We start from the raw sequence: 15,552 nt of genomic DNA on the forward strand, positions 1-15,552 counted from the left end.
GCAAAGGAAAGTGCTCTGATTTTGTGAGCAGGAGAGCTTCCTCCCAGCCTTCCTCATTCCATCAATGCTGGCATTGACATTGACCATATTCACGGGCTCTGTTTCCAGATCACTTTTGGGTGGGAAATTGGTACCTATGGGACTTCAGCATTGCATCCTTGGGTGAACAAAGGTTCGTTCATCTCTTGAAGGCCCTTCAAATACTCTTTGCAACCTCATGCAGCTGCTTCATATATGGATTATTTGCCCTGTGCTGTCAGTTTGAGACAAAGTTGTGTTTTTTTTTTAAACAGGTTTCAATTTCAGATGATTTTTCTTTCAAATTGCCCTGCTGCTGACGCCTGGAGAGAAGCAGCCACGGCAAGAGCAGATTTCCAGACCCGAAGCACTCATCTCCAAACCCCATGATGCTGTTATGCTGAATTAAACCCAATCAAGCTGAGAAGCTCCTCCATGCCCAGCTACCAGGGGGGCTATTTGAAGTGCAAGAAACCTTAATATAAAACCTCTGTGCTCAGCATGAACATGGGGAGGGGTATGGGGAAGGCTAAGCTTTGAGCCATCCCAAATTTTCTCTCTGTTGGCCGTACCTCCATCTTATTTCTTTTATGATCCTATCGCAGCTGCTTCCAATTTCCAGTCCCCTTTGATTCAGAGAAGCTTGCAGCGGTGAGTAGAGAAGAGTAGGATCTCAAACATGTGCATATGTGACCATACCTGGGCAGAGGGAAAGCGTGCAATTCATGGACTTCTCACCATGGGGCTGCACAGAAGCCACCTGGAGGCAATATTCATTAAAACTGCAAATGAGGGAAAGAGATTAGCTGGTCAGATGATAGGGAGGAGATAGAATCATAGAATCATTAGGGTTGGAAGAGAACACTAAGATCATCAAGTCCAACAATGAACTCATCACAACCATGAAGGGAATGACTTCCACTGTTCAACTGGTCAGAGACATCTCCCTTTTATCTTCCATTTGGATCAAATCTTTAAGGACCACCAAAGGAAGAATAGGTTTTCTGAGCCCCACTCATTGTGCACTGAATACAAAACTCACTTGGGCTTCTATTAGTAGACTCAAACCTCAAACAGATTATCCACCTGCGTTCAAGAAAGTTGGATATTTAGGGATCTGCACATTGCGTCTTCTAAAGAGCTGTTCCATTTTTTATGCCTACAACAGGAGAATGATGAAATGGCATCACATTATTCCATCTTGAAAATGTCACTTCCTCTTCCTCATGCAGGGGAAATAACTATTTAAGATTTAAATTTATCAGTCCTGCATGCAACTGTTTTGAACTCATATGGTAGAAACACCAAGTCTTACCTATGCATATGCTTTCTACATGTATGAGGGAAATCATGGGACATTTTGCCCCATTTCCACTTTATATGGGGTGTCAGGGATGGTTTTGGAGGTTACAAGCCTTTTCTAGGCTTTTTCATGTAAATCAAGGGCCAGATGTTGTGGCATTGCTTTTCATAGAATTATAGAATATCCTGAGTTGGAAGTGACCCTTGAGGATCATTGAGTCCAACTCCTGATTTTGAGTTTTCACACCATGAATTTTGAACTCCAAAGTGCTCAGGTCATATCCAAGAGCCTTTGAGCTATCACCCTACTTGAAGCTCTTGGATCATCCTTTATTTATTCTCATTGGTGGGGTGTTTCTGATCTTCCTCCAATTCTCAGCCATTTTTACCTCCCTCACCTTCATTTTGGTCTAGATGATTTCAAGTCTGGTCACCAGGAGTGATATTTTGGGCATATATAAAGACAGCAGCCATTTATCCACCTGTTCCAGCTGCAGGTTCATGATGTGCCAAGTAGACTTTTTCCTTCCTGCCAAATTTTGGTTCCTCCAGGCATGCCCACACAGCAGTAGAGTGAGATTACTCCAGGATAATGCAAAGATTTCCTGCTTACCTTATCATTCAGAATTAGCTGATGATTAGCCTTTGATAGCTCTTTTATAGTTCACTGCAGTTGTATGATAATCATCCACAGAGGCAACTTCATTTTATTTATCTTTAAATTTGGCTTTGGCTGACAGATGTTTTCTGTGTGCTACAGTTGCCCATTTAATTCGTTTGCTTTTATTCCATATAACATGTAGCAGAAATCTGAAATCAGCCAACAAAGTGATTAGTAAGTGAATTCTTTATTGAAAGAAGCAAAAGCGGTCAGACTTAGCAATGACCTTGGATATGTCTGTTCTTAAGATCACAGATCATGAAAAAAGAAACAGCTAGTTATGAGCTCACATCTACAGGAACTGTGGAGTGAAACCTTGGCTTGGGACTCAACCAAAAGACCCAACGTTGGCAGTTGGACTGGATGATACCATAATGATTCTGTGATTCTGTGAGCGGGCATGGTGATGGTGGATCAACAGTTGGATTTGATCATCTTGGAGGTATCTTCCAACCTCAGTGATTCTGTGATAAACCTATTATGATATGTGGTGCCCAGTTGTGTCAGCTGGGACAAGGCAATTGACTGTACGTCATTGTGAAATGGGACTAAGAAGGGCAAATGAGTTGTGCCAGTGCTTGGCTCCCAGCAGAAGAGGGTTTGTCTCTTCATTTTGCACGCCCAAATGATTCTTGTCTGAAATTAGAACAGCAATGAGGGCTGTGCTACTGGTAGTGATAAGTCTGAGTGCTGGGGATGGCAGCTTCCCATTTAAAAAGCTTTGTGACTTTCAGAGTAGGTTTAAAACTAATCAGATTTCTTCTGTGCCCCGTCCAATCCGTGTATCTCTGCAGAAATCTTTGTGGGTTTCCATCTTGCTTCTTATTTACCGTACTCTGTAATGGCATAATGAGGGTTCTTATTGCAACTTTAATTTAACTGTAGTATCTCCAACAGCATTCAGATGCTTGCATTAAAGATGTTGCTTATCAGGGCAAACTCAAACTGCTTAATAGCCTGGGCTAGTTGATAATAGTGCCTAGATAAATACCAGCCTGTGATTTTTTTCCTCTTGCACTTTAATATCTTTGTAGTAAAAGATGCATCACAAAACATGAAAATTAGGAAGTCTGGAGGCGAGTAGTCACTAAATCACTGCTAATGACTGGGAATATACTGATGAGGCAAAGTTCTTGATTTCGGTCTGAACTTCTTCACAGGCAAACACAAAGCAGAGCAGATTTTGTCTTTGTTTCCACACTGGATTTCCCCTTTGTTCACGCTTATTTTCTCTTGTTGGATGATTTCTGCACCCTGCAAACATCAGTGGCAGCTCCTCTGTCCACCTGTGAGCCTGTACTACTACTTCACTGTAGGGGATGTACAATTGGTGTCTACCTTGCTCCATCCCCAAAGTTGATGATCTGGGGTTGATAGTTCCCACAGATGGGTTACCCATGTGAAACATAGGTGAGTTCTCCATCTGAAACTGGCTCCATCATGACTTGGAGGTGTGATGGATGATCTTGTCGGGTAGCTGTGATGGAAGTGACATTCCTGAGCAGGTTCTGCAAAGCAGTAAGGAAATGATTAAGTGCTGAAGGCATTCCTGCATAGGTGCCCATGCTGGTCCTCATCAACTCTTTGCTGTCTACTGGGATTCACCTTCGTCCTTCTTGTCCTTCTATCCATGGCTTTGCATTCACCATGTCTCCACCAGCCCTTGGTGCCTTGGGGCTAGAGTAGAGCCAAATCAGAGTTTGCTAAGGGCCATGGCTCCTCTGGGTTTTCAGGACGTCCTTCCTTTCCCTGGAGGATTTCAATAAAAAAGATGGATGACACACTCAGCAACAGTTGGACTGAATGATCTTAATAGTCTTTGTAACCTTATTTATACTGATTTTGAGCTTTCCCTTCCCTTTTTCCAAACCACTGACTTGGAAACCACAAGCTCAAGTGTCCACTTGTGCTAAATTGGTCATCATTGGTTTTCCATTGGTCATCACGCCTCCTGCTAGCTTGTTTGCTGTTTTCATATCTACTGTTAATTGGGTGGAGAGAAGCCCAAAGAAATGGGAAGAGCAAAGCAAGGATGCACCAGCGGTTTGCTGTCTGTTTTCCCATGTCACCTTCCATCCTCCGGCACTGGAATAAGAGGAATCAAGCAGGATGTGAGACAAGCCTGGAGATATTTGAGAAGTTCAACATGGGCAAACTCCTGGTGGAGCAGAGCCGGGAATGCAGGGCTGGATGAGACTGTTCCTCCCCCATGGGGTCATTGGGCGGTTACTGGTCGGCCCAGTAACCCAGCTTTACCTTCTTCCTGCCTTGCTGAGGTTGTTGATGGAAAATGTTAATTAATATCATTCTCAGGGCTGAGATCTTCCAACCAGCCTTGCCAGTTGTTGCCTCCTTCTTTGCCAGGTCTGGGCTAAAGAAGGCTGCACTCCACAAATACACTTGTGCCTGACCCCTCCCCAGTGAGTGACAGGGCTGGGGGCCATTTATGGCTTTTTGGGTGCTGAGCAGCACCTTGAATTTCACCCAGGACTCCCTGGTTAAAGGGCTGCCAATAGACACCATCCCAGTATGGGTACTGCTTGCTGCTCAGCTCCAGGCATACCATGCAGGGAACTCCGGAGCAGGAAGACTTGGGGGACCCTGGAGCATGAGCCCCCCTCGCCGGGGCTGATCCCTGTCTCCAAACCATGGGATGACCTTGTTCTATGGGATGACCTCGCTTCATGGGATGACCCCACCCCATGAAATTTACGCCATTCCATGGGCACTCAGCGCAGCTGGTTGGAAGAAGTTTTGGGGTTTCTGTGGGTTTTCTCTCCTCTCTGTTAAAAGGAGCCAGATACTTTTTCTCTTTTTATGGTACAACCTGCCTGTTGGCAGGAGTCCCACAGGGTATAATTAGCCACCCTGACAGGTGGAAAGGATCGGGTGGCCCTGAGCTTGAGGTCGCTCGGCCACCCCATTGCTTCACCCTGGCTGACACATGGCAAGCAGCATTACAGTAACCCTCCACTTCATCTGGCTTTAAGGCACAGGGGCAAGAGAAAAAAGAGCTGTCCCCTCCCTCCCATAAATAAATAGAGGGGGCAGAGTCATTAGAAAGCTGAACCGGGGACACAGCACTGGAATTAGTTGCATGTGGTTTTGTTTTTCTTATATATTAAGTGTATATTCACCAGTGGAGCCAATGACCAGATAGGGATATGGCAAGTCCTGCTCCCACTGAGGATTGGTGGGGATGGGGACACGCATGGCACACATCTGTGGATGTGGCACTGTCCCTTGGTCCCTCTCAGCTGGGAAGAAGCAACCAAGCCTTGTACATCTCTTGGATTTTCCCCAAATCAATGCCATTCTCCATCATTCCTTGATGTAGTGGTGACAATTCCAAGGGCGATGCATCATTGTGGCTTCTTGAGGTGAGGAATCTTTTCCTGCTCTTCTCCTTTCCACATTTGTTTTTGTGCTGTAAGATACACAGGAGAAGATTTTGCATTTCTGGGGAGAGCTGCTGCCCTGCTGGTAATTAGTGGTAATTGACTTGGGGCGTGTTTATCAATAATGCATAAGTCTTCTGCGTTTCTTGAGAAGCAAATAAATCAATATAAGGAGCTAACTTGACAAATATCATTCAGTGAACTGCTGTTGGGGCATCTCCACTGGGTTTTCTTACAGCTGTTGGGATGGCAAAGTTGGGCATCACTTGGACTGGACCCAACTGCAAAACCATGGAGCAGCTACCATTTCTGATAACAGGATTTCTCCAGGTAGAAAGTCATTGAATCATAGAATATCTCAAGTTAGAAGGGACCCATAAGTACAATTGAATCCAAGATGTCCCACAGGGCACTCATTTTGCACACGAGTGTTATGGCAGAGTCCCAAGGATGGTGAGCAGCAGATGTTCTATGGGAGCTTGGCCAGGGAGCACCCTGGGCAGGAATCTCCTGGCTCCCTGCATCAGCCTTGAAGGTCTTTGGGTGAGAAATGTGAGACCTGCCCTGTTCTGCCTTCATGGTGAGCACAGTTTAAGAGCTGCATGTGCAAGGGCGTGTGGCCATACAAAGCTGAGATGTGAGAGCAGCCACCCACCAAGAATGCTGTGTTGGGGACAAAGAGAGAAGCAAGAGAGGTCCTTATGGCATCACTGTCATTGCAAGAATGGAGAACTGGAGGTGCTGGTTGGCTGTGAACCTTAGACAGAACAGCAGAATGATTGAGGTTGCAAGGGACCTCTGGGTTTATCTGATAAGCAGGGATGCTCAGAACTACCTACTCAGGACCGTGCCCTTTGGAAGGCTTTTGAAGATATCCAAGCAGGAGACTTTGCAACACCTTTTGGTTTTCCTCATCTTGATTTTCCACTCCTACCATTGCCATGTCTACACGTCTTGAACACCTTAAGGGGTGTTTTCCCTGGTCCATCCCCTACTCAGCCCATTTTGTTTCTTTTACTTGTTAAAGCACTTATCAGTTTGAGACATTTGTTCTCCTGCTTGCTAATATGTGGGGGGAAATTACCTTAAAGCTGCCCTATCACTGTCTTTTCTAAGCATTTAATCTTAGTCCTTACCTTCAGCTGCCAGAGGTTGGGATGTTGTGAAGAAGGCAGGGGGAAAAAAAGGCAAACTGTATTGGCAAACTTCTTGACATAAAAGTGTGTTTTCTAGATTTTCTAAGATAATGACTATTTCAACAGGCTGAGAGAAGCATTGTGTGCTGCAGGACCTCCTTTTCAAATAGGACAGTTGGACTAGTTGATCTTATAGGTCCTTTACAACCTTGTGGTTCCATGATATACTTCCTATTGAATGGCATGCCAAAAAAATAAGAGTTCACATTCCTACGTTCAAATGAGATTTTGTTGGAGTTCATGATCTTTGTGGTCTTTCCAACCTGCTTAATTTTGTGAATGGGGGGTGAAGATGGGCTGATGGTTGGACTAAATGACCTTAGTGATCTTTCTAACCTTAATACTTCCATGATTCAATGAGAGCTGACACCACACCTGCAGGGGATTGTCTTTAGAATTGATTTTCCAGTACCAGTTGGGTGGGATAGAGCAGTGGGATTTTGGAATCATGGCAAACCTTTGAGCACTATTCGGAGGTGCTCTGCTTTTATGATACGCGTTGGCCTATCAACTTGGTATAACATCATGGAAACTCCTTGAAATAGAGAGGAAAAGTGCTTAGAGCTGTTTTCTATTGAATTTTACTCCTCCTCCTGATTCTTGCACCCCACAGAGCTGGTGTTGGTGTATCTGTCTGGCTCCCTAACCCTCCTGCTGTGCCAGCCTCCAGCTGTTGAGTTCCTCCCTCTGCTGCTGATGTTGGTGATCGCCTTGAGCTGCCAGACCCCATTGCCCTTTCAAGCAGAGTCCCCTCACTCCTGCAACTCAGCAGGGTTGCCATTCCCTCCCAAAGGTCACTGCAGGGGGCTGCTCCCATACAGCTCCACTTTGGGGGTATTAAAAGGGCAGGAACTTGCCTGCATCTTGTGATTCCCTATTGCAGGGAGATACATTTTTATGAAGACACAAGAATGGTCATTCTGCATACTTTCTCTTTCCACGGATTTTTCTGCTTTCTCTGATATCTGTGCAAAATTTTAGTGTCTTTTCTGTCCTGGTGCAAGGAGTTTTGTATTGTGAACGGTCAGGTTAGGCACCATCCATAGAACCCTAAAATATCTTGAGTTGGGAGGGACCCACAAGGATCTTTGAATCATAAAATCATGGAATATCCCAAGTTGGAAGGGACCTGTAAGGATGATTGAGTCCAACTCCTGGCTCCACACAGGACCACCCAAAATCCAAACCCTACATCTGAGAGCACTGTCCAAACACACCTTGAACTTGAGCTTGGGGTTGTGACCACCACCATAGGGAGCCTGTTCCATGCCCACCACCTCTGGCCCAGGACCTTTTCCTATAACACTCAACTTGACCCTCCCCAGACACGACTCCATGCTGTTCCCTTGGGTCCTGCTGCTGTAACCAGAATTGTCATGGGTTTGCTGTAGGCCATCATAACACCTACCTTCAGTCTTGTCTGCTCTGGGCTGTACAAACCAAGAGACTTCAGCTCATCCTCATACATCTTGCCCACCGGACCTTTCCCCACTTTCATAGCTCTGCTTAGGACACTCTGATATAGTTCTATGTCCTTATGTTCCTAAATTGCATCCAGTGCTCAATGTGAGGCCACACAATGCAAAGCAGAGTGAGACAATCCCTTCCCTCACGCAGCTCTAAGGATATGCTTGGCCTTTTTGGCTACCATGGAGCACTATTGATTCAGATTCAATTTGCCATCAACCAGAATCCCCACATTGCTTTTCATGGGGCCACTCCCAGCCTCTCATCCTCATATATGCACGGTTGTCCTATCCCATGTGCAGAATGCAACACTCGTCTTGTTAAACTTCATGCCATTGGGGATTACCTAGCCCTCTGGTCTGTTAAATTACAGAATCATTTGAATTAGGAGGGATCCTTAAAGGTCACCTAGTCCAGTTTCTCTGAGATGAACAGGAACACCTACAGCTCTATCAGAATGCTCAGAGCCCCATCAAGCCTAGCCTTGAATGTCTCCAAGGATGAGGCATCCATCCCATCTCTGGACAACCTGTTCCATTGCTTCACAATAAAATATCTCTGCCATTGAAAGAGTGAAGGGTGGGGAAGGGAGCACCCTAGGAAGAATGGAGTTCCATCCTCACTCTCAGTCACTTGTGCTACATTGGAGTGAGCTCTCTGGGGTCATTGGGTGATGGTGTCCAGTGTTGGAGATTAGAGAGGTTGGTCTTTCTCCCTTAAGCCAACCAACTGTCCTAGATGGAAGTCACATCCAAAACTCTCTCTTTTTCCTTGCTGGCATTTATTCCTTCCTTTTCCTCTGCCAAAAAATTGCCATTTCCCAGCAGAATGCCCATCTTGTGAGTTCTGCAGATTTTTCTTTGCCACTGATTCCCACTGTGAGCATTGCTCTGGAAACCATTGAGCTCCAACCCTTGGTGTCCTGTGGCAGGAGGCAGCAGTCCCCAAATAGGCACATTTTGAAGCAAAAATGGGATGTGCTTCATTCCTTTTTTACTCCTTCCCAACTGACCAAGGGAGGTCAGAAACATGGAATTGGAAATTTTATAATCCAGTGTGCTATCTGAAACTGATTTGTCCACCTCACTTAACCTATTGGGACCATCAGTGCCATCTCCTCAGGGGTGATTGCTATCCACATTTTGGCATCTTGGGTCTGTGAAGTCAGGTGCTTGGAAAGCAGTGTGTGAATGTGTAGCATTAATACTTTGACAAAGTGTTTCAATGTGAAATAACGCTTCTGGTGTGGAGGAGAAGCACATCCTCCTCTGCCTTTAACAATGAGTTGATGCCACCTTGAAGAAGACCAACTTTGGGAACTCATGCTCCTTGTTATTTCAACAGGGACATTTCCTAATGCTTCTCTTTTTATCCCTCCCAGTGCAAGAAGAAGCACACACTGGTTTGCCCAGACTTTGCCAAGAAAGGCATCTGCCCCAGGGGTGCCTCCTGCAAACTGCTGCACCCAAAAAAGAAACGTCACTTACCAGGGGACTGTGAAGATGGGGAGCCTCCATCCAAGTGGAGACGGCTGTGGGAGAAGACGAACAGGTAGGAAAGAGCAGAAGAAACTGCACTTAAACCATTGTCTTTCTCAGACTGCTTCTTATGGATGCATGTATCTGTGTGCATGCTGGTTTACATTAAGATGTCAATGACATGAGTCACTGCGGTGCCTTCTTGATTGAGTCCTTATGGGCAAATGGATCAGGTCTCCGATAGGTCTCCAATAGCACTTGAAGCACAGCTGATGGGAGGACTATGGGGACTGCTTGCATCTCACTGCCCTATGATTTGTTCATGCCATCGGAATGTGAGTATCCTTGCTCTTAGAAATGTGCTGCCTAAGTTTTTGGCACCTTCAGGCATCTCTAAGGCTATTGTAGGACATCAACCTGGGAGATGGAGAAGCTCTGGTAGAGACTGGCTTGTGTTCTTGGTTAATCATGGCAGCAACTATGAGTGTGTAGCATCGCTCCAGGCCTTTTGGAGGTCACTGTCTCCTCTGCTCTCGGGGTGTTGGTTATTTGCTGTGACTCATGCTGCCCAGTTCTACACTCCAAGTTTCATCCTGTGCTATCACTGCTGAGAGAGGATCATAGAACTGTTAAGGTTTTAAAAGACCACTCAGAACATCAAGTCCAACTGTTGACCCATCCCCACCATGACTACTAACCATGTCTCTCAGTGCCTTATCTCCATGTTTCTTGAGCACCTACAGGGACGGTGACTTCATCACCTCCCTGCGAAGCCTGTGCCAATGCATTACCACTCTTTCTGAGAAGAAATTTCTCCTAACATCTAGCTGACTTTCTCCATCCTCTGCCACAAATTTTACTCTGAATTTAAACACTTCAAGTGTAATGAAAATTAGAGGCAGACTCAGATTGGACTTTAAACCCCTAAATTTGTCTAAAAGTCCTGGTTAGAAGGAAAACACCCACTTGGGGTTCTTTGCCACTCTGCTGCCATCATCCCCACCCCAGGCCCTGCCTTGTATGGTAGCAGAGGGGCCAAGCGCTCAGCAAGCTCTCTGAGTGACAGAAGAGCCTTGAAATGATACTGAGCTCACATCCCCCATGTGAATGAGGTGCAAAATAGCTCCTTGCTCTTTTTAGGTGCCCTGTGGGCAGCTCACAGTGCTCAAAAGCAGCTCAGGAGGTTGTTTTCCTTTCTTAGCACCATCATCAGAGATATCAAACGAGCTGAACTGTCATGTTATCTGCGCTCGCCAGAAATCAGAGACAAGGATCAGCCTGGGATGAAGCCCAGAGAGCCTCCACGTGCTGCTCTGCTGCTTCACTCCATGCACTTCAGCACTGCCAGGAGGGGATTGTTTTATTTTCCATTATTAATTTTTTGTGTGTGTCTGTTCCTTCTCTAGGAACGATCCAGCTCAACTCTCTGATGATGGGGAAGTGCCCGGACCCTCCAGCACGGAGGAGGATGTGAAGTTATCAAAGGAAGCAGACACCTCTCGAAGCAGCTGTCTGCAGAAGCTGCCATCCTTCATCTCTCTCCAGTCCTCAACCTCTCCGGATGATAAGAAATGCAAAAAGGAGATGGATGAGGATGAACCAATGGATGAACCAGGTAGGAACTTGGACCTGGTTTGCTCTGGGCTTCCTTAAATTGCCACTGAGGAGAGTTATTCCCTGCTGTTATCCATGTGTTTTTGTGGGATGAGCCACCAGTCCTCTAAGTGCTGTACCCAACAACAGCTCAGTCAGAAGGTAGGGGAGTTTGGGGGTGCTCTGGGTGGATCCAGATATGTCCACAGGTGATGGAGATGCAGTACAGGGCAAAGCAGAACTTAACAGCCTCATTTTGTGCCTTGCAGCTGCTCCACTGGGAACATACTTGTTCATTTCTAACTCTGGATATTTTGGCTGGACGTTTTGCACTGTGTCTTCTCCATGAGAGGGATATGCAACAGTTGCATCTCCTGAAAGCCATCTCAGATAGCAGAGTGGGGTCAAAAATTGAAACGTTTTGTGGTAGCAAGTTGTCATTTCAGCTTGAAGCGAGATCTGAGAGAATTTGATAGGAAAACAGCTTCAAAGATGGCCTATGATTATTTTTTGTCCAGCTATGGATGAGGGCACAGAGGTGAGGAGCTGATGGTTGGACTAGATGATCTTAGTGATCTTTTCCAAACTTAATGATTCTGTGATTCTGAAACAGGGGAAATCTGTTGGGTTGGACAGCTCTGTCTCATTCTCTGGCAGTGGAGAGGTAGGATGAAATTTATAGTGTGGCTTACTATGAAGGGAGGGGCTGGAGAAAGCATCTGAGCTTCTCTCCCTGTCCTTGATCTCCTGCATCCTCCAACCCAGGAGCAGAATCCTGCTGGGACAAGGGTTGAATTCAGCACCAAAGCATTTGCACTTTCCTCTGTAAGTGGAGGCTGAGTTGCTCAGCAGCCAAGTGCAAACCCCTCTTCAAGCCAAGGAGGTCTGAGATGCCTCAACGCTGTCAGGAAGAAAATGCCCAGGCTTAGCAACATATTCCTGGAGTCACAGGCAAGCAGGGATGGCTGCTCAGCTGTGTGCTGCAGTGGATACATGGCCTTTCAGTGGGGAAAGGAAAGCAAGGAAGGAATTGCAGATATCTGTAAAATAATCTGATGACAAAGCTTTTTCCCTGTCAAAGAGACGCGGGGGTTGTGCATGGTTGGTCCAGGTTGGGTGTGAGGGTCATAGAGTTATAGAGTCATAGAATGTCCTAAGTTTGAAGGAATCCATAAAGGTCATAGAATAGAATCATAGAATCATTAACGTTGAAAGAGACTGCTAAGATCAAGTTCAACCATCAGAGTATACCCACTGAAAGATCATTGAGTCCAGCTCCTGGATCCATACAAAATCACCCAAAAATCAGACTATATGTCTGAAAGCATTGACCAGATGCATCTTGAATCTCAGTGCCACAACCACTTCCTTGGGAAGCCTGTTCAGTACCCAGCCATCTGCTTGGTGAAGAACATTGCTCTGCTATGCAATCTGACCTTCCCCATGACGCCTGCTGGGTACTCAGGTTTGCCCATTCCTGTCACTGAGATGCATTTAGTGATGTAAGACTCATCCCAATACACACAAAGGATCCCAGGGACACAATGATAGCCATAGTTTGATGGGAGGAAAGGAGGCTTGGCCACCAAGGGGCTATCATCCTGATCATCCCAAGAGGGTGCTGGTGTTGCAAAAGGACCCACATGATTAACAGTGCCCACATCACCTCTAAAGCCAGGACATGGTTAGTGGGCATGGTGAGGATGGGATGGGGTTATGTTTGGGTGTCTTGGAGGTCTTTTCCAACCTTAATGATTTTATGATTCTACTGTAGGGGACCTGCTTTAGCAGGAGGTTTAGACTAAATATTCTCTAGACGTCCCTTCCAACCCCTACAATTCTGTGATTCTGTGATTTCATCTGTGATGCCATTTTGGGATCTGTGCTCTCCCCACCACATCTATTCAGAGAGGCCTGTACTGGGGAGCGCAGTGGTAATTTTCACTTTCTGCTTGCACACCCTGATGGTGACATACAAATTGGTGGGATGGTAAATAAGGAGGAGGACAGGTTATTATTACAGAGTGATCCTAATTGCTTGGTTAAACGGTCACAGTTTGAGAAAATGCACTTTTAATTCTGACAGGTACAGGAGGAAGGGAGAGAAGTGCTGTGTGGAAAGGAAGCGGGTGGATTGAGTGTTTGGACATGAGTTTTAGGGACCAACCTGGGCAACAGGTCTTGGTGTGTGTCTGTAGACTTGGGATATGTACAAATGGGACTGGAAAGGTGTGCTGTCCTCACATGGGAATCAACCTGCAGATGGAAAACCTGGTGGGTGAGATGAGCACTTGGTGCATTCCCATCCCATTAGCTGTATTTTGTTCTCTGCTTGGGAGGCTTGAGCCACAGGGTACACAAGCATCCCAGCCCCTCTGCTAGATGCATGCAGGTAATGGGCGCTTCCATATTTCACCTTCCAGTTAAAATAGCTTATGCTGGAGCCTAACTGGCCTCCCTGCGCTAATTGTAAGCAAGCGCACCAATGCAAACCATTCCAATCGAGTGCTAATTTAATTAGAAAGCACCCATTTTAGTTAATTTGTTCGAGAAGATCACTGAAAACTCCTGGAGAGAACAGATGTTCCCCTCTCCCCCGATGAACATTCAGGGGTTTGTAAATGGCTCCACTCAGCCTTGTTTAGGAGAGAAAAGAGGATTTTATAGCTGCAAACGACCCTTTCTGTAAACATTTTACAGCTCTCTGCACGTTTGAGTGACGATAAACCCCGAGCAACTCGGCGGGCTGCAAATTTGCGACCATACGGCTATCATTTTATTGTCATATTTCACGGTCGTAACGTTAATGGAAGATGCTCGCTACAGTCTTTTTTAACGGCTCCGCTGAGCACGCTCAAACACTTTTGCTTTGGAGGAATTCATTGAGGTGCAGCGCTTCTATTTTTTGTTTACAGCTTTCACTTCTGGAGGAATAACTTTGAGAACGCAAATCCCCACCCCCTGGCTACCCTCCCAAACCCAAATCTGTGCCATGTTTCCTTTATTGCCATGACCTGCTTGGCTGCTTGGGATGGCAACCCCATGATGTTGGACCCAAACATCTCCCCTTCTGCTGCTACCAGCCTTTTACATGACTATGATTGGTTCCCCTCATATCAAGAATCCCAGTGGGATGCCGTGTGGAAGGTCCCATGCTCCTTCATCACCTGCAGCATCCCCTTCAACATTACTTCCATCACAAGCTCTTTGATCCAAAACTCTTTATTTTGGCAGCTGGATGAGGCAGATGCCATAACAACCCTTTGGATTGAGTGGGAGAAGATGACCCAAGTGTCTGCTTTCTAGATGTAGGTAATGAAATTTGGATGGATAGGGGTGATCCAAAGATAATGGGAGCCAACACTACAGTTTGTTCCTCTTTTAGGACCTGGGAGAAAATATTATGGGTAAAATACAGGGAACCATTTTTTGTTAGTGTTGTCACAAGCATCTCCTTGACCTTCAGCCCTGGCCATCTTGGTGATTTCTACTGGACTTGCTCCAGGGTGTTTGTTAATCTCTTATTCAACAAGAAAACTCCAGTTCTGTCTTTTCCATCCTGATTACCTTCAGGGTGTGTCTGGGCTGCCTTGTACTTCTCCAAGGATCTGAGTCCTAGCTGGTTGTGTGTATGGTGGAACAGAAATCTTGACCCTCCTGGAGGGGTCATTGCCCATTTTTGAAAAGAATCTTGGACATGATGAAGTCATTGCACCTGTAACTGATCCACCTCTGTGACCTCTTCATTAGGTGGGAACACCTCCTGAAATGGGCTGTTCCCTGCAACCTGACATAGGGAAGCTCCTCTGTAAAGTCATCAAGATTGGAAAAGAGGTCATCAAATCCAACTGTCAACCCCTCTCTGCCCACTCATAGCATCATTAAGGTTGGAAACAACCTCCAAGATCAAGTACAACCATGCATTGGCTCATGGTCTTGCCAATTCCTGCTTGTGTTCTGTATATCCCTCCTCCAAACTCCTTACATTACCAGAACCCCATTTCTTAGTAGGACTGGGTCCTGATGGGTGTCCCCATCTGCTGGTGCTATAGAAGATCTTTGATGGGCCTGCTAACTTCTAAGGAACTTTCCTGAAGGTCTTGCTTGGTGCATCACCCAAAGAGTAGCAATAGCTCATGACTTTTTGCTGCACCCCTACTTGCTCCATGCCTCATAGGCACCCATATAGGGGTGAGAAGTTCAAGTTGTGGGGCCAGATAGTGGATCTGGCTGAGGACTGTGTTCCTAAGGATTATTCCTTAGGGTTATTTAATTTTCTTATTGTAAAATGGCCAATTTAATTGAAACTTCCAGTAAACCTGATGAAAACCTGCTTCTCTCTTGACTGGTTGTCTTTTCTCCAAAATGAAGGAATTAAAAAGAAATGACACATCCTTGGGCAGATGTTCTGCTGCAGGTGGTGATGGGCACTGCCCATC

The 15,552-nt window shown here is 45.9% G+C and overlaps 1 protein-coding gene across 3 annotated transcripts in view; it reads left to right on the top strand.

Moving 5' to 3' along the window:
• The window catches only part of ZC3H3 (zinc finger CCCH-type containing 3), a 137,689-nt gene that overhangs the window by 114,682 nt on the left and 7,455 nt on the right, over nucleotides 1-15,552 (top strand). For 2 of the 3 annotated variants that reach the window (XM_015856440.2, XM_015856441.2), the window contains exons 10-11: nucleotides 9,424-9,593; nucleotides 10,927-11,135. In XM_015856440.2, the coding sequence (XP_015711926.2) occupies nucleotides 9,424-9,593; nucleotides 10,927-11,135 (379 nt within the window). Of the gene's footprint in view, nucleotides 1-293; nucleotides 9,594-10,926; nucleotides 11,136-15,552 lie in introns of those variants that run through there. The other variant, XM_085536867.1, reaches the window with a different exon arrangement.

Source organism: Coturnix japonica, chromosome 2 (genome assembly GCF_054131305.1).
Source record: "Coturnix japonica strain WE chromosome 2, WE-NBRP24, whole genome shotgun sequence".
Classification (NCBI taxonomy): Eukaryota; Metazoa; Chordata; class Aves; order Galliformes; family Phasianidae; genus Coturnix; species Coturnix japonica.